Source organism: Helianthus annuus, chromosome 17 (genome assembly GCF_002127325.2).
Source record: "Helianthus annuus cultivar XRQ/B chromosome 17, HanXRQr2.0-SUNRISE, whole genome shotgun sequence".
NCBI classification, from domain to species: domain Eukaryota; kingdom Viridiplantae; phylum Streptophyta; class Magnoliopsida; order Asterales; family Asteraceae; genus Helianthus; species Helianthus annuus.
Genome location: NC_035449.2, coordinates 140162258 through 140181147, shown reverse-complemented (window position 1 = coordinate 140181147; position 18890 = coordinate 140162258). Strand labels below are relative to the sequence as shown.

General features: G+C 41.8%; 1 protein-coding gene across 1 annotated transcript; it reads left to right on the top strand.

Moving 5' to 3' along the window:
* The first annotated feature begins 15475 nt into the window (after positions 1-15475).
* Positions 15476-18536, top strand: LOC110873334. The gene is made up of 2 exons (XM_022122264.2): positions 15476-15742; positions 16063-18536. The coding sequence occupies exon 2, from the start codon at positions 16065-16067 to the stop codon at positions 17112-17114; it is 1050 nt and encodes a 349-aa protein (XP_021977956.1). The 5' UTR covers positions 15476-15742; positions 16063-16064; the 3' UTR covers positions 17115-18536.
* Positions 18537-18890: the final 354 nt, after the last annotated feature.

Sequence of the window (18890 nt, the reverse complement as noted above, 5' to 3'; positions counted from 1 at the left end):
TAGTTTACCCTTTAATAACCACAGGGACCGTATATGTAGATAAATAAAATTTAATTACAGGGACCACCATGGATGGACCTAGCCTTTGGCTAGGATAGGCGGCCGCACCCCTTAAAAAAAATTTAGTGTATATTTTTGGAAAAAAACCCGACCGCACCCCTTGAAAATATGGTTGAACACCTCATCCGCACCCCAAAAAAAATTTTGGGTCCGCCACTGGAACACTTTTGTAAATTACTAAACTTTACAACACCTCTGTTTATCTCCACCATCCCTAGATCTCCGTCACCGGAAAATCCCCACTCCAATCTGCAACCACCACCTGAACCACTGCTCCAACCGTCACATTTCAACTCCACCCGGCAATCGGAACCCACCGCCGTTCACCATACCTTCCACCGTGCATCGCCTCCTACACCACTTTTGACCATAACCCTTTGATGTAGAATTTTATCAAGATAACACTAAATCTTTAAAATATTGCATTTTCTTTTCTTGAATTAGGGATGGGCTTTCTGTTAATTCCCTTCGGTTATGTTTAAAAATATTCATGTGAAATTTCACGACGGTGGTGGTCACCTGAGTCGGTGGTGGTGACCGAACACCCGGAATCTGATTTTAAGGGGGCTACTTCTGTTTTTTTTTTTTTTTTTTTTTTTTTTTTTTTTTTTTTTTTTTTTTTTTAGTAATTTACAACAGTGGTCCCTATAATTAATTTTTATTTAGGGAAAATTACCAAAATGACTTTTGACCAAGTGTATTTGCAAAATTGTCACCTTCCTGCGTTCTTGGAAGGTCCTCCCAGCATCGGAACCGTCCGCCTTTCGCGTTTAAGCGTCCGCTTGTCACGTTGAAGCGTCCGTTCCCTTTCAAGCGACACGTGTTGAAGCGTCCGTTCCGTTACGAAATTGCGTCAGTCACCGACGCATGATAACCATAATTTTTTTAATGCATCCATGTGTACGTTTCCGAGGCCTGGCCGACGCTTCCGAGGCCTGGACGACGCTTCCGAGGCTTGACCCCGACGCTCCCCCGATGCTTGACCGACGCTTCCCGACGCTTCGGTAAAAAAATGGAAACTCAAAAGCCGTTTAACTTTTACCGTTGCACACATTTACCCCACTATATAACCCGTTCACTTATCACTTACCAAAACACCCGCCGTTTTCAAAAAAAATTGCAAACAAAAATCAGCCATTTCACTAGAAAATCTGACGCCGTCAACGACCCTACAATGGCCACCTCCTGGACTGACGTTTAAGACATTGCTCTGTGCGAAGCATGGGAGCAGGCAATGATCAATCCTCCACCTCGAGGACACGGTGGGCTCTGGATCCTTGTTCAACAAAATTTCGCCCAACTACGTGGTTCGGAACACAACCGGACCGTTGACACACTATCCTCCAGATTCCGTGTGCTGCGGTTGGAATGTGAGAGATTTGATCGATATTTCAAGAAAGTGGAGACGGAAATGCCGGACCTTGGTGAGGACGATCAGAAGTAGGTGGCCCTCATCAACTACCGCCATGAAGAGAGACATGATTTCAAACATGTCTCGGAGTGGGAAGCTATTAGGATATGGTTTTAGATAATAATATATTATGTGTTGTTTGTTTTTTTTTTTGTTTTTTATTATGTTATGTTTTTAATGTTTAATATAAAAATTTTTAATTAAAAAATAACATGTTTTATATCGTTTAAAATTTTATCCGTTAACATACATATAGTTTAATTTTTATAAAGAGCATGCACATGATCCCATGTTAGAAAAATGTTTATAAGTTATAAGAAAAATTGGACAAAGATACGGAATCTGCGTCGTTGGCCGACGCTTAAGAAGCTTCGCGGACGCATTGCATCGGACACGTGTCGCTTGAAAGGAAACGGACGCTTCAACGTGAAAGGCGGACGCTTCAACATAGAACACGTGTCGCTTGAATGGAAACAGACACTTCAAGTAAAAGGCGGACGCTTCAACGTGAAAGGCGGACGCTTCCGAGGCTGGGATGACCTTCCAAAGACGCAGGAAGGTGACAATTTTGAAAATGCACTTGGTCAAGAGACATTTTGCTAATTTTCTCTTTTATTTATCTACAGATATGGTGCATGTGGTTATTAAAGGGTAAAACAGTCATTTAATAAACTTAACAGAAATTATAACGTTAGTCGGCCCTAATACCCCAAAGTGCTATAAAAATGAAATCACAAAACCTCTTAGTATTTAAAGACGTTATTTTCAATAAACCATATATGTGTATCTAACTCTTTTCTATAAACATCAGTTTGTTTGAAATTGTTTCAAAGTTGTCGTGCTTTTTTTTATCAAACAAAGTGGTGTATTCTTTGTTATAATCATATCCTCATATATCACAACTAAACAATGATGCCTAGATTTAAGCAATATTTGTTTGCATGCATAATAGATGATATTCAATTCTGCATATAAATATTGTTGTCTCCACTAGTATAATACAAACTCTTTTCACTCAACCATATATTTAATTGGAGTAATATAATCGAAACTTTATATGATGGTCAGGCTTATGAAATCACATGTGACATTTTTCTGTATAAGCTTTTTACTAGTCTTAGTGTGTCATTGGTGTAAGTTTTACACGTATAACCATTTTATCATTTTATGTTTTTTAGATAAACATCTTAATTAAGATTATCAATTTGGATCAACAGGCGAAAGAAATGAACACCATCACATGCGTGCATTTGGGGTTTCACCGCCAAAAGATTGTACTCCACGTTGTGTTGAATCAAAAGAGAAATGGTGTTGTTGCGGTCAATGTTTTGGTATAGCTAAACATATATGTATGAGAAACTGTAGTGAAAAGAAAAGTTGTTGTTAGATACAAGCATAGTTATATATTGAAGACTAAATATATCATTAGCATACGCATTAGTTATATAGTGAAGACTAAATAATTATGCAATAAAGAAAATATATATTCAAATTATTGTGTTAGCGATATTTCTTTAATCACTTCTAATAAAGAACAAATACAAATTTTATTTTAATATCATTTATATATTAATTTGCAAAAAGGGTTTGTGTCTTGAAGTTACTATATAGTATTTTTTTTTTCTTTTTAGCTTTATATACAACAAGTTTTTTTTTAGCTTTATATACAAGTTAAAGCATAGGTAATTCTCTTCCATTTCTTTATCCACAAACTACCTTTCATCGCCATCACCACGACATGGGGATGTTGAGTTGTTAGAGAGAATGCTGTTTAGAGAGATAAAGGAAAACGTCATACTGCTGGTTTTGTAGTCGTGGTGGTGTTGTGGCGGTGTTCCTACAGAGAGAGAACTAATATAATTAGTAGGTTTTGTAGTGGTGATGGTGCTGTGGCGGTGTTCGTTAAGTACTTTTTTGAAAATAACAATTAAGTTTGGCCCATGTTTAATAAAATATGAGGAGAGCCCAAACGGTTTAATAGTCATTGTAGAATTATGAAATTCCTTGTCCTCCTTCAATTACAATCGAGAATATATATACAAATACAATCAGATCTCCTAACTTTGGAGAGAATCATTACTATCTAATAATACAATATTCACATAATTAATGCTAAAGATACGGGCTCTATTACACCCCCGCAGTCGAAGCGGGAGGCGAACGGATGCTTAGACTGGATCGAAAATCATCGAAGAGGATCCGAGGTAGCCCTTTAGTGAAGATATCCGCAACTTGAAATCTGGACGGTACGTGAAGGACGCGAACCAGGCCTTTCTGAACATGCTCCCGAACAAAGTGGATGTCCAGCTCAATGTGCTTGGTACGTTGATGTTGGACAGGGTTTCCCAATAGGTAAATAGCACTGACATTATCGCAGTACACAAGAGACGCTGTAGACAACGGGTGATGTAGCTCAAGTAAAAGATTGCGAAGCCAACAGATCTCAGCAACAACATTAGCAACCCCGCGATACTCGGCTTCAGCACTGGAACGAGCAATGGTGGCCTGACGTTTAGAGGACCACGAGACCAAGTTGTTACCAAGATAAACACAGTAACCGGACGTGGAGCGTCGGGTGTCAGGGCAACCGGCCCAATCAGCATCCGTATATGCACGAATGGATAAAGAAAGAGATGAGGTGAGATGAAGACCATACTCGGAGGTGCCTTGAACATAACGAAGAATGCGTTTCAGAGCGTTCCAGTGAGCAAGGCAGGGAGCGTGCATGTGCATACATACCTGCTGCACCGCATACGCGATATCAGGCCTGGTAAAGGTAAGATATTGCAAGGCACCAGCCAGACTGCGGTATGTAGAAGGGTCATCGAACAATGGACCAGGTTCACTACTCAACTTGGTTTGTGTGTCAACGGGAGTAACGGCGGGTTTGCAAGAATCCATACCCGCACGATGAAGAAAGTCCTTGGCATATGCCTGCTGGGATAAGAAAAGAGTATTACCAGTGCGAGAGACAGAGATACCTAGAAAATACGTAAGCGGACCCAAATCTTTCATGGCAAATTCACCAGCGAGGACTGACATGAGCCGTTGTCGCAGAGAGTCAGTCGATGTAGTAAGGATGATATCATCAACATAGATAAGAAGATAGGCGATGTCACGACCATGATGATAAATAAATAAAGAATTGTCTGCCTTGCACTGAGAAAAACCCTGCAGAAGAACAAAGTCAGTGAACCGTTGATACCAAGCACGGGGAGCCTGTTTTAGACCATAAAGAGACTTCTTCAAGCGACAAACATGATCCGGATAGTCGCGGTGGCGAAAACCCAATGGTTGATGCATAAAGACTGTCTCATGTAACTGACCATGAAGAAAGGCGTTGGTCACATCCAACTGATGAATGGGCCAAGACTGAGAAATAGCCAAAGTTAGAACTGTCCGTATCGTAGTGGGCTTGACCACTGGACTGAAAGTCTCACCACAATCAACACCAACCTGCTGACTACGACCATCACATACCAACCGAGCTTTATACCGTTCTAGGGTACCATCAGACCGAAACTTGTGTTTAAACAACCACCTACAACGGATTATATTCATGTTAGGACTACGAGGAACCAACTCCCAAGTCTCATTTTTAATCAATGCACTAAATTCAGTTGTCATGGCATTAAGCCATTCCGGTGTGGACAAGGCAATCTGTGGTGATTTGGGAATGGGGACAATGGTGGTGGTGTGAAGATTAAAAACTTGTTTCGGTTTGAGGATCCCGTCCATGGCACGAGTGCGCATTGTGCGAGGCGGGTGGGTGGGAACGACAGGGTTGGGCTGAGATATGATAGTTGGAGCGATGGTGTGGGACGGTTGGGCCTGTGAAGCGGGCTGAGTTGATGGTTCAGTGTAAGCCGAGGAGAAAGATGGTTGGGCCGAGGAGTGGGCTGGTGGAGGAGGGGTTGGGTCAGAAGATGTTCGTGGGGGTATAGGGGAACCGAATGGGCCAGATAGTGAGTTTGGGCCGGGGGTAGCGGTTGTGCCAGAAGTGGCAGCTGGGCCGGTGTGGGGTGGTTCAGAGAGGGCAGGAGACTGAATGAAGTGAGAACTAGGGGGAAGTGTTGGGCCGCTGGTGTTTGGGCCAGGCGAGATAGGAGAAGGTGGGGAAGTGGGTAATGGTGGGTTGGGTTTTTGCAAGGAATCCCATAACAGTGGGTTAAGGGTGGGTTGCAAAAAGGCATAGTCTTTGAGTGAGGAGGGTTGTTGGATAGAAAAAGGGATAGATGGATTCCTCGAAGAGGACATGGCGAGAGGTGAAAACTTGTTTGGTATTGATATCAAAACACGTGTAGCCACGATGTTGGGATGGGTAGCCGAGGAAAACACAGGGTTGTGAGCGGTTAGCTAGTTTGTGAATGGTGGTAGAGGGTAGAACGGGGTAGCATAGACACCCGAACACACGGAGGTGCTCGTAGGTGGGAATAACGTTATAAAGAAGGGTGGTGGAGGAGAGAAATTTGTGAGATTTCTTAGGTAAAATGTTGAGTAAGTATGTAGCAGTTTCAAGTGCGTAGTGCCAAAAAGAGGGGGGTAGAGAGGCTTGAGATAAAAGGGTGTGGACCATATTGTTGATGGTGCGGATTTTACGTTCCGCTTTACCATTTTGAGAGGAAGTGTGAGGGCATGAGAATCAAAATTGGGTGCCATTAACGTGACAAAATTGTTTGAAGTTATTGTTAGTGTATTCGGTGCCGTTGTCACATTGGAATTGTTTTATTTTTCGTTCAAATTGAGTGTTAATGAGGTTGTAGAATTGGGTAAAGGTAGGAAAAACATTGGATTTATGAGAGAGCGGATATGTCCATAGAAAATCGGTTAAGTCGTCTAAAAATAATATATAATACCGATGACCACCGGTGCTTAATACCGGCGATGTCCACAAGTCACTATGAATAATATCAAACGGTAAAGACGTTTTATTAATAGAATCAGAAAATGGAAGCTTGACGCTTTTGCCAAAAACACAAGACTAACATAGTTTATTGTTTTGGTTACTAAAAGAAATAAAAGAAGACAACTTCAACGAATGCAATATATTGATGCCCGGGTGCCCAAGGCGTTGATGCCAACGTTCTTGGGAAATAGCAGTAAGAGCAGTAGGTGAGGTAGAAGGCTTGATGAAGTTGGTGGTCAGCGGGTAGAGGTCGCCCGAGCTATTGCATCGTAGGATAGGAGCTTTGGTCTTGAGATCCTTCACAACAAAACCAAAAGGGTCAAATTCAATAGAAAGAAAATTATCGGTTGTTAAGCGTCGAACAGATATAAGGTTTTTAAGAAGGTTGGGAGCATAGAGGACATTATTTAATTTGAAAGGTGGGAAAGGTGGAGGTAGAGTTTGATTGCCTTGTCCAATTACCGGGATGGTCATGCCATTACCAACTATGATTTGTTTGTTAGTGCAAGGATTAAAAACAGACGGGGAATGATTACCTGGTAGTTGCATATGTCCTGTAGCTCCAGTATCCATAAAACCAACCGGTTCGGTTTGCTGATTCATTGAAAGGGTGTAGAGTGCCTGCGCAATATCAGTGGGTGTTGGGCTGTAAGAAGCCATGTATGCCTGATTGGGTCGAGGCATAAGAATCCCCTGACCGTTGGTGGGTCGCGGTGTAGAGGGGTAGGGACAGGGTGGAGAAGGGTTGATGTGTGGGCTAAGGTGTTGGGCCTGGTTAAGAATGGAGGCCCATTGTGCTGATGTCCAGTTTTGGGGAAAGATGATGTAGGAGTGTTGTGGGGTGACGGGTGGTCCGTAGGACAACCCTTAAGTGCTTTAAATAGAATAAAATTCCATACTTTGCCCGGTTAATTGCTCGGACTTGGTAACCACTCTACGTTTGATTATGCAGGTGTTAAAGTGCTCAAAATGCGGGTTTTAGGAGGCACGAATGGATGCTAGAAGTTGGGGAGTCAAAGTGTTGAAGAAATCAAGTGTTGATAAAGAAACAAGAAGAATCACCATGCACAGCACCGTAACTTACGGCTACCTGCCGTAGGTTACGGCTCCCATACTTGTCCAAAAAGGACCACCGTAAAACAGGGGCTAATCGCCGTAAAGTTCACTGCCAGCCGTAACCTACGGCAGGTGGCCGTAGGTTACGGCCCCAAGTTGACTTGTTGACCCATTGCCAGCCGTAACCTACGGCTGGGAGCCGTAGGTTACGGCTCCGACTGATGTTTTCTTGTAACTCCTCATTTAATGCTGATTTGAAGATAATTTATGAAGACTCATCATTGCCATTGGGTTACTATCTGATTGGGAACGAAAATCGGAGCTTCTTGGAGAGTGGGAGCTGGAAGAACATCTTTTAATCATTAGCTTTATTGTCTTTGATCTTTATGAATAATAATACCTTTGTTATGATGTTGATTCGAGCCATGTGTGGCTAAACACTTTATGATCATCCTGGATTGAAGGTTTGCTTGAGACATTTCGGGTTTGATTTTCTAATTTCTAGAATAACAATCCTTATCTTTATGGTTTGTTTGTTATGGTGTGTGATTGTTTGTTAGTAGCTTGTTAATTCTTATGTTAATCTAGTTTGAAACCATACGTTCTTGGTGCCGTTGGCAATCGAGATATCATGGGTAGAATTAGGATTGGGTAAGGGTTGATTGATCATCGGGTAACAACCTCACGTTCTAGGAATCTGAGTACTTAGTTCCCTTTCATCACTGCAAGTAATCACACATGAGCTATGTCTATGTAGTTCTTTCTAGTAGAATGATAATATGAATGTCGAAACAAACCGGAAATCTAGGATGGTCATTTGTCTCTAATTTGCTTACAACCAAACTTTTCTCTTGCAATTTATTTAGTTAAAATTAGTCTTAAAACCATTTCACTAAAATCAATTTTTGAACTTTATTTTCTTGCAATTAGTTTAATTTAGTTAATCTAGATAAATTCTCAAATAACACATATTCCACAAACTCCCTGTGTTCGATACCCACTTACCGCTATCTACTTAGTAGTAATTGGATTAAATTTGATCGTGACCACGACATCACGACAAATTTTGGCGTCGTTGCCGGGGAGTAGTGCGCAACGTGTGTTATTTTTGCTTTTCTTAAGTTTGTTATTTTTCTGGTTTATGCTGTGTGTGTTAGTGTGCAGGTATTTACAGGTGCATGCGTACTAGAAGCTCTCACAAGCTTTCACCATTGGCATTTGATCCGGAAATTGAACGAACTTTGCGAGCAAACAGAATTTTGTTAAGGGAAAACACAATCAGCGGTTCACCAACAACACCAATTACACTGATTACACCACTTCGATACATGGATCCACCACCACCACCCACTACGGGTGAACCTACTTCATCATTTATACCAACATCCACTCAACCTTCACCAAATACCATCATTCCACCAAATACTACCGAACCCACCATAATTCAAAATGTTACATCAACCAACACCACACAACCCATTACTACCCAAGAAGAACCAACCATCACATTTAACCCTTCCACTACTATACCACCATTATCCCATTTCTTCCCGGGTGCGGGTCCGTCATATTCAAGCCATACCATAGCACCAATTTCGTCCATTGTCCATGCTACACCGTTTCGACCATCAAACCAGTCGGGTTTCCAATACTCGACTCTTCCATTTGGGCAATCTTCGGGAATTCAAGGAGATGGGTATGATGAAGGATTTGAGGAGTTTGAGGGTTTTGATGAAGACGGGTACGCTTACGGGGGTGATGGAGAGCAAGGGGAATACGGTTTCATGCACGGCCAAACGCAAATGATTCCAAATGTTGGTGGAGTACAACAACAACAACTCATACCTCAACATGTGAGGCCGAGGCCACAAGGGCTACAATTGCAACGTCCGGTACCATTACAACAAGTTCGCCCGCCAAATGTCCAACAACAATTCCAAAAGCCAATTCAAAACCCACTGATGCCACAACAACAATTTCAACAACCAAATGTACCACAAGGGCATATACAAAGACCAATGGGTCCTATGCGTCCAAGGGGTAGGTTTGGTGTACCAAGGAGGCATCTTAGAGAAAATGCAAGGGGTATTGAAGCGCATTTTAGGCTGGTGATCACTCACAATCCTTCACCGGTGGTTATTCCTCATAACAACCAAGGAAGAACCTTTGAAGTGAGGACCAATTCCTTACAAAGTTTGCCGAAATATAAGGGTCTAGCAACGGAGGAACCTTATTTTCATTTGGAGGCCTATGACTCAATTTGTAACACTCTTGGGAGTCAAGGTTTTTTGGCCGATGATGTGAAGTTGGTCTTATTTCAATTCTCTTTGGAAGATAAGGCAAAGAAGTGGTTCTACACTTTGCCTTCGGCATCTATTTATACTTGGGGGGAAATGCAACAAACATTTTTAGACGAATTTTATACCGCCCAAAAGACCAATGATGCGAGGAAAGGGTTGAGAAGTTTTCAACAACAACAAGGCGAAATGTTCCATGAAGCCTTTGACCGCTTAAACATGATGATCAAAAATTGTCCGCACCATGGAATTGAGCTTTGGGAATTGATGAACGCCTTTCATGAAGGGTTGTGTGCCGAAGATGCACGAGATTTGATGTCCATCACAAATGGGACTTTTGGCACCAATTATGAAAATGAGGATTGGGAGTTTTTGGAACAAATGGCCATTACTTCAAAGAGGAAAGCTCAAGCATCAAGGAGAGCACGACCGGCCATTACACGAAGACAAGTGCATGTCGCCGAGGATGGTAATTTACAAACTTCTAACCAAATTTATGATGTTTGTGCTCTTTGTAATGAACTAGGTCACGCGGCTGAAAATTGCCAAGGAATGGTGGAAGGGCAATATGAAGAAGTTCGTGCCGTTCAAGGTCAAGGAGGGGGTGGTAGAAACTTCAACATGAATTCTAACACTTACCACCCCGGGTTGAGAAACCACCCGAATTTTCGTTATGGGAACCCTTCGAATCAAGCAAACCCGAATTTCCAAGGTAATCAAGGTAATTATGGTTCGCGCCAACCTTACAATAACCAAAGTGGATATAGAAGTGGGAACAACCAAGGATACCAAAGGCAATACCAAACGGGTCAAGAACAAGGGTGGTCTTCGGGTGGAAATGAAATGATGGAAATGTTATAGAGCATGCAAGCGGAAATGCAAAAGAGGAACCAAATGGATGATGCTCGCATTCAAAAGGATGTGGCCCGAGACAAAGCAATTCAAACTTTTACCACCCAAATGGGTCAACATGCAACCGAAGTGTCCGAATTGAAGAAAAACAAAGGTCTATTACCAAGCGACACTAAGGTAAACCTGTCTCATGGTACTTCAAGAGGTAACAATGTTAATATTCACCATGTAAGTGTTTTGAGAAGTGGGAAAGAGTATAAAACCAATCCTTCACCGGATTTGGTTGATGGGGTGGTTGAGGATATAACGGGTCAAGATAGTGAGGAAGAAAATGAACCACCCATTGTTTCTTCTAAAAAACCCAATTTTGAAAAACCCGAAGTTACTAAAGAAAAAGAAAAATAAATGAGGGTGAGGGATCTAGTGAAGTACCGTTTCCTTCGGCTTTATTAGACCCGGGTAGAAAAATTTTTATCTCAAAACGGGGTCCTCAAAAAGAGGAAATGTAGGAGTTTTTAAACAGGTTAAAATTAATCTTCCTTTACTTGAAGCTATCAAACAGGTACCCGCTTACGCTAAGTTTCTAAAAGAATTGTGTACTCAAAAGAGGCAACAAAAAGTGCCTAAATTGGTAGACTTAATGGAGCGGGTAAGTGCGGTATTGAAAGGAGACCTTCCCCCTAAGTTACAAGATCCGGGAACGACCCTAATAAACATTCAAGTTGGAAATTTTCAAACCGCAAGGGCGTTATTGGATCTTGGAGCCGGAGTAAGTATCTTACCGGGGGGGGGGGGTTATACGACCAATACGATTTTGGTCCATTGAAGCGAGTTGAGACAACGGTTGTATTAGCCGACTTGTCTCATAAACTTCCCCGGGGTATCGTACGGGATGTGATAGTTAAAGTTGATGAATTTTATTATCCCGTTGATTTCCTTGTGCTAGATTACTCATCCGCGGACCCAATTCAACAACAAAATGTTATTTTGGGTCGGCCATTTTTGAACACCGCACATGCTATTATTGATTGTCGATATGGTACGGTCGACATGACATTCGGTAATAGGAAAATGAGATTAAATGTTTTTACTAACGGTACTAATGTGTATGGTGACGAGTGTTTCTTAGCAGATTTCATAGATGGTTATGACCCGAAGGAGTTCGAAGAAGAAATTTTGGGTTCTTGTGTTTGTGATGTGTCTTTGCAGGTGCACGCATGTGAGTTGGAGATGGAAGAGAAAGAGCAAGAGGTTCTTGCGGTGAAAGACGGAAGACCGCCATGGACCCATCAAACGGACTCTTTACCGGTAGAAATCGATTCGGGCACAAAGCCTTCCTTGGAAAGTCCACCAAGTGTGGAATTGAAGGAGCTACCAAAACATCTTAAGTATGCATTTTTGGGGGAGAATGACACTCTACCGGTGATCATTGCTTCCAATTTGGCGGTAGCTCAAGAGGAGGAGTTGATACGGGTATTGAAGGCTCACAAGGCGGCAATTGGGTGCACGATAGCCGATTTAAAAGGTATTAGTCCATCCATTGTGATGCATAAAATTATTACAAGTGAGGATGCAAAGCCGACCCGTGAAACACAAAGAAGGTTGAACCCAAACTTGAGAGAGGTGGTAAAGAAAGAAGTTATCAAGTGGTTGGATGCGGGGATCATTTATCCCATCTCGGATAGTGCATGGGTAAGTCCGACTTAGGTAGTGCCTAAAAAATCCGGCATCCAAGTAGTAAAAGATGAGCAAGGTGAGCAAATCGCCACCCGCCCGGTAACCGGGTGGCGAGTGTGTATTGATTATAGAAAACTAAACGCTGCTACCTCTAAAGACCATTTCCCGTTACCCTTCATTGACCAAATAATTGAAAAACTTTCCGGTCAAAAATATTATTATTTTTTGGATGGGTACTCGGGATATAACCAAATTGCTATTCACCCGGACGACCAACACAAAACCACGTTTACATGTCCATATGGTACATTCTCTTTTCAGCAAATGCCATTTGGACTATGTAACGCCCCGGCCACATTCCAAAGATGTATGATGAGTATATTTTCGGACATGGTCGGGGAATCTCCTGAAGTGTTTATGGATGATTTTTCCATTTTTGGTCCAAGTTTCGACTCTTGTCTTGATGAGTTAGAAAAAGTTTTAAAAAGGTGTGTTGAGGCAAACTTGGTACTAAGTTGGGAAAAGAGCCATTTTATGGTTCAAGAGGGTATTGTGTTGGGGCATGTGATTTCGGACCGGGGAATGGAGGTAGACAAAGCAAAGATTCGGGTAATTTCATCTCTACCCCCATCAAAGAATGTTAAGTGGGTGAGATCTTTTTCGGGACATGCGGGGTTTTATCGAAGGTTTATTAAAGGCTTTAGTGTAATTACAAAACCTTTATGTAACTTATTATTGAAAGATGTTCCATTTGATTTTACTGACGAATGTTTGCAAGCGTTTCATGTGTTGAAGGAACAGTTGGTGAAGGCTCCTATCTTGCAACCACCGGATTGGTCAAAGCCGTTTGAAATTATGTGTGATGCTAGCGACACGACTATTGGTGCGGTTTTGGGTCAAAGGGTGGATAAGAAACCGGTGGTGATATATTATGCAAGCAAAACTTTGTCCGAGGCGCAACTCAATTACACCACGACCGAGAAAGAACTATTAGCGGTGGTGTATGCCTTGGATAAGTTTAGATCTTACATTTGGGGGAGCAAGGTGATAGTGTATTCGGATCATAGCGCGGTCCGATATTTGATGGAAAAGAAGGACGCAAAGCCCCGGTTGATTCGTTGGGTGCTTTTGTTACAAGAATTTGATCTTGAAATTCGGGACAAAAAGGGATGTGAAAATGCTGTTGCGGATCATTTGTCCCGGATCCCATTGGAAGGTGTTGATGACCCAAGTGAAATCAATGAACGGTTCCCCGATGAGCAATTGTTAGCCGTGTCAAGGTTTTTGCACCTTGGTATGCCCACTATGTAAACTATTTGGCCAAGGGTGCAATTCTGAATCATTGGACGAAGAAGAGACGGCAACAATTTCTTAGTCAAGTGAAGCAATATATATGGGATGAACCAGACTTGTTCAAAATCGGGCCCGATCAAGTGATACGAAGATGCGTTCCCGAAACTGAAGTCTTACAGATTTTGACCCATGCTCATTCATCGGCATGTGGAGGGCATTTTAGTGGGAACAAGACGGGTTATCGGGTGTTATCTAGTAGGTTCCATTGGCCCACGGTTTTTAAGGATTCTTGCGAATATGCCCGAAATTGCATCAATTGTCAAAGAGTGGGAAGCATTTCGAAACAGGATGAAATGCCGTTACAACCGATTTTGGTAGTGGAGGTATTTGATGTTTGGGGAATAGACTTCATGGGTCCTTTCCCAAACTCAAATGGGTTTTTGTACATATTGGTTGCGGTTGATTACGTGTCGAAATGGATTGAAGCTATCGCTACGAGAACCAATGATCATTCCGTTGTATGTAAGTTTGTGCAATCCAATATTTTTGCTCGTTTTGGTGTGCCTAGGGTGATAATAAGCGATGGTGGTTCGCATTTTAAAAACTACAATTTTGGAAAATTACTAAAAAGATATAATGTGAACCATCGCGTTGCTACACCATACCACCCGCAAACGAGTGGTCAAGTGGAAGTATCTAACCGGCAAATTAAAGAAATTTTAATGAAGACGGTGAGAACGGATCAGAAAGATTGGTCAAGCAAGCTTGATGATGCCTTGTGGGCCTATCGAACGGCTTACAAAACTCCACTTGATACCACTCCTTATCGAATGGTTTACGGAAAAGGGTGTCATTAACCTATGGAATTGGCACATTGGGCATATTGGGCAATTAAAACGGTGAATGCAAACTATGACGAAGCGGGTCGGGCGAGAAAGCTACAATTGAATGAAATTGAGGAAATAAGGGATCAAGCTTATGAGTGTGCCTCGGCATATAAAGACAAACTGAAAAAAGTTCATGATGCCAAGATAAGGAAAAAGAACTTTGAAGTGGGTCAAAAAGTGTGGTTGTATAACTCAAGATTGAAGATGTTCGCGGGGAAACTTAAAAGCAAGTGGATGGGTCCTTACGTTGTTTGAAGAGTGGGGAGGTTTGGAGATGTTGACATTCAAGATGAACAAACAAATAAGCAACAAACGGTGAACGGGCATTGGCTCAAACCGTATTTGGAAGGTAACGATATCAACAATCTCGAGCTCGACAAAGTGGGGTACATTTTACGCCCGGTGGATGACGAAGAAACGTGAAAGAGGCCCAGGTTTGGTAGTTGTAAATATTTAGTTTAGTTTATTTCGTTTTGAATAAGTTCCGTTTAAAACGGTGTTCGAAACAAGTGTGGGGAAAGTTTTACAGATTTCCCGAACATAGTGTTGAGGACAACACGGGTTTTTAACGGGGGGTAGGGTGATAATTTTCATGTTTTCATAAGTTAGAAAAACCACAAAAATCATAAAATTATTAAAGTTAAAAAAAAAAGAAAAAAACAACATCAAAATTTTTTTAGCTATAAAAAAAGGGGGGGGGTCAATGTTGCCAGTTAGAGCCGTAACCTACGGCTCTACGCCGTAGCTTACGGTGGTAGTCATGTAAAAAAGAGTCTTACGGTGCCCAGAGTCTGTTTTACAGCGACACCCAATCCTTCCAGGTACCACCGTAACCTACGGCTCCCTGCCGTAGGTTACGGCTCGCAGTAAAGTGTTGGGACCCTCATTTTGTCGGCAATCATATAAAATAAAAAATAATAATAATATATAATAATAATAATAAATCCGAAAATAACAAATTAATAATAATAATAATTCCAATAAAACTCTCCAATCCACCCTATCCATTCATTCTAACATCATTCCCCAACCACAACCTTTCTTCTCCACATTTCTTCTCTTAGAACCCTAACCTCCATAACTTTCACATCTTCATAACCTTCTCAAATCTAACCCGTTTTTAGTGATTCTTGAGTCTATTTTGGGTGAAATTTCACAAGGAATCCAGATTTACACTTGTATCTTGAAGATTCCTTTATTTGGGGTCGGATTTGGGCCTAGGGGGTGCCGAAAATTTGGGGCTTTTTGTGGGTTTTTGTGTGAACTTCAAGTTCTTGTGATTCTCATCTTCTACAACACTAAGGTATGCATTTTCTTGTTATTCTTTTATGTACATTGAGGTTTGTAAGTTTCAATCCTTTTTTTTGCTTACACACTTGCTAGTACATGATGGATGTAGGAATTTGTGAACTATTGAATGTATGGATATAAATGTGTTGATGTTTAGTGAAAAATTTTTGGAAAAATTCTGATTTATAGAGACATCATGCTGAAATTTTGTTTGAAAGAATGAATTTTTGTTTTTTGTTTTTGCACATTTATATCCATAACATGAAGCAAGTGTGGGGAAGATTGGGTAAAAATACTAACTTGAATTGTTTGTGTGGTTTTGGATGTGTGTAGGCATGGTGACGAAAAAGGGGAAAGGAATTGCAAGTTCTTCTAATGCACCTCAAGGGGATGATGCCCAACAAAAGAGGAGGAGATTGACCCGGGTTGGTGACCCGGACTCGGAGGAGGATGCACCTCCAAGGGGTCCGAAGCCGGATTGGACATCCGGTTCATTGTTAGATCAACCCGTAGAATGGAGAGAAGATCTATTTCATGAACAAATGAACAACTTGAAACAAAGAGGTGAAGCATTTATTTGTGAAAAGGAGATACGGGAGGTCGATTTCGGGCCATTCGGGATCACGGCTAAGTTTAACGCATTGGGTTGGGGGGCTGCTATGAAGTGTTATGATGGTGAAGTAAAGAAGATGTATGACAAGCAGATTCAAGAATGGGTGGCATCACTTGAATGTCCCCCGTTTAAGGCCCCAAGCAAGATGAGACTTGTTGGACGGTGTAATGGAGTGAAAGTAGAAATGTCTTATGACTCTTTGCGCCGGGTAGCAAAGTTTGATGACGGGCCAGCCAATGAGTACATCTGCCCGAGTCTCAAGGATCTCTATCACGAGCCCAATCAGCATCCGCAATGGCAAAATATGCTCGATTACCTCTTCCTTCCGGGCACGACACATGGGAAGTTATATCGACGCAATTTAAGAATGGCAGCAAATTTGTTGTTGACGTTATGCATGTACAATGTTGTTCCGAGGCGGGGCGACAAGATGGAAGTGCGGCACCAAGAGGTACCGATCCTATATATGCTGATGCATGGTTCTCCCAAGGTCCCATACCGATTCCTAGTATTGAATAACATCTGGTTGAGCAAGAATAGTGGGGAAAGAAAGATTATACCTCATTGCCGGTTGATCACGGCATTGCTTAAAAAATATGGGGCGATTAAAGGAGACGAAAAAGGTTCTTACAAGAGGTTTAGACCATTCGACCTTAAGAATCTTGGGCCAGGTTGGATTTACAAGGAGTCGGAGAGGTTTCATAAGTTGAAAAACAGATGGGAGAAGGTGGAGAGCATTGAAAGTGGATGCGAGACCGTTACGACCGGGTGAGGCAGACGAGCCCGAAACAACGGATGATGAAGTGAGTGGAGACGATGACTACCGTGAAGACACTTTCATGGTGGATACTCAGGTAGAAGGTGCCGGTCAGGCGGGAGTTCAGGGAGCTGGTGTACAATCTAGTTATGTGGGGAGTGCATTTGATTATGCACAACAGGCTTATGATCCGCACTGGGCCCATTCGGGGGATATGGGCCAAATCATTGAACAAAGGCGGCCACCCACTTTCGGTGAATGGAGTGAACCGAACTAGATGCTTTTTGATCAACAAACTTTCATGGGTGCTAGTGTGGAAAGGGCTATCAAGAGAAACTATGATAGAAATGAGCAATGGAACCGTGCTCATAGGTATGCTCATGAAGAGGAAATAAACAACCGCTATTTAGATGATCGCCAGAGACGCATGCATGACCAATGGCATGCGGGTCAACCAGTTGTAGGAGATCCGCCCGTTGTGGACTACACCACATTGCCACCGAATGATGGTAGTGTGTCATACCCCACCCCACCATTGCATCACTCTCAGTGGGTGGATCCACATGCTATGAGTTACCAACAGGCGAATCCAAGTGGTGATCAAGGAAGCAGCAGTAGCGGTGGAGCATTTGGTTTTGGTGAATATACCGATATGATGACATCCCTCTTCGGACCTCCACAGCCGAAATACTACTAGCCAGGTCGTATCTTGCTCCTTTGTACATGTTGTGTTTGTTTACTTAGTATGTTTATGCTTTGGTTGGGAGGTTGGGTGGTGTTTGATGTTGATATGTTGTTGGGTTGTGAGAGTTGGTGGTGTCTTTAATAATATTAAAAAAAAAATACAAAAAGAAATTTGCGGTTTGAGAGTATAAGCAAGTGGGGATGTTTTTGGTTAAAGCGATCTTTTCCTCAAAACCATACATTGGGACAATGTATCCCAAGTGTGGGGATGGGGGAAATTTTTGAGAAATTAAAAATTTTTGTAAATCCAAGCGAAAAGTGTAAAAATTTGAAAACTTGATATTGTGCCATTTGACACACCGGCACCCGTTCTTAGTCTTTTCTTGGTGAGAATTGAGCCACATATGAGTGTTATTTCTTTGTTTGAGTGGCGTTGTCGAGTTGTGCGTTAATAGAACTTGTGTGTGAATTCTTGTTAAATCCTAGAGTTAGTATGCTTTTGAAAATGATAGGGGACTCTTAGGAAGCCTCGTCTAGTCGTGTGAGAGTGCGGGATTGGTGGGTTGGACCTCATACTTTACATATATGAGCTTGGTATTGTGAGGGGTGGGGGTTTGGTCTTTAGAAAGCCATGTTTGAGCCTTATACCATTCGGTTGTGCCCCAAACCTACTTCCCACAAAATTTTACCTTTTGAGATGACCCTGTTTAGGAGATTTAGTATGGAGTATTGATGTTCTTGTATATATGGTTGAGTTTGATGTGTTCTATATATATATATATATATATATATATATATAAAAGAAAAAAAATATGAGAAAAATACAAAAAGAAGTATTTCGTTGTAAGAGTAGTTTAGAAGTTAACGATGTTTTGTATATAGATGTTTGCTTTGTTTAGTAGTGGAAATAAAACCGGGTCAAATCAATTAGCTCTTTCATATGTATTCTACCATTTCCCTACCTTTGCACCTAGCCCTGTTTCAACCCGTAAGTTTCTTTGATTCAGAAGCATGCTAAATATTTGTTAGGAGGAAACTTGATTTTCATACAAGCTTATTGTCGCGCACACACACATATACGCATTGAGTGGATTAGCACAACATGCT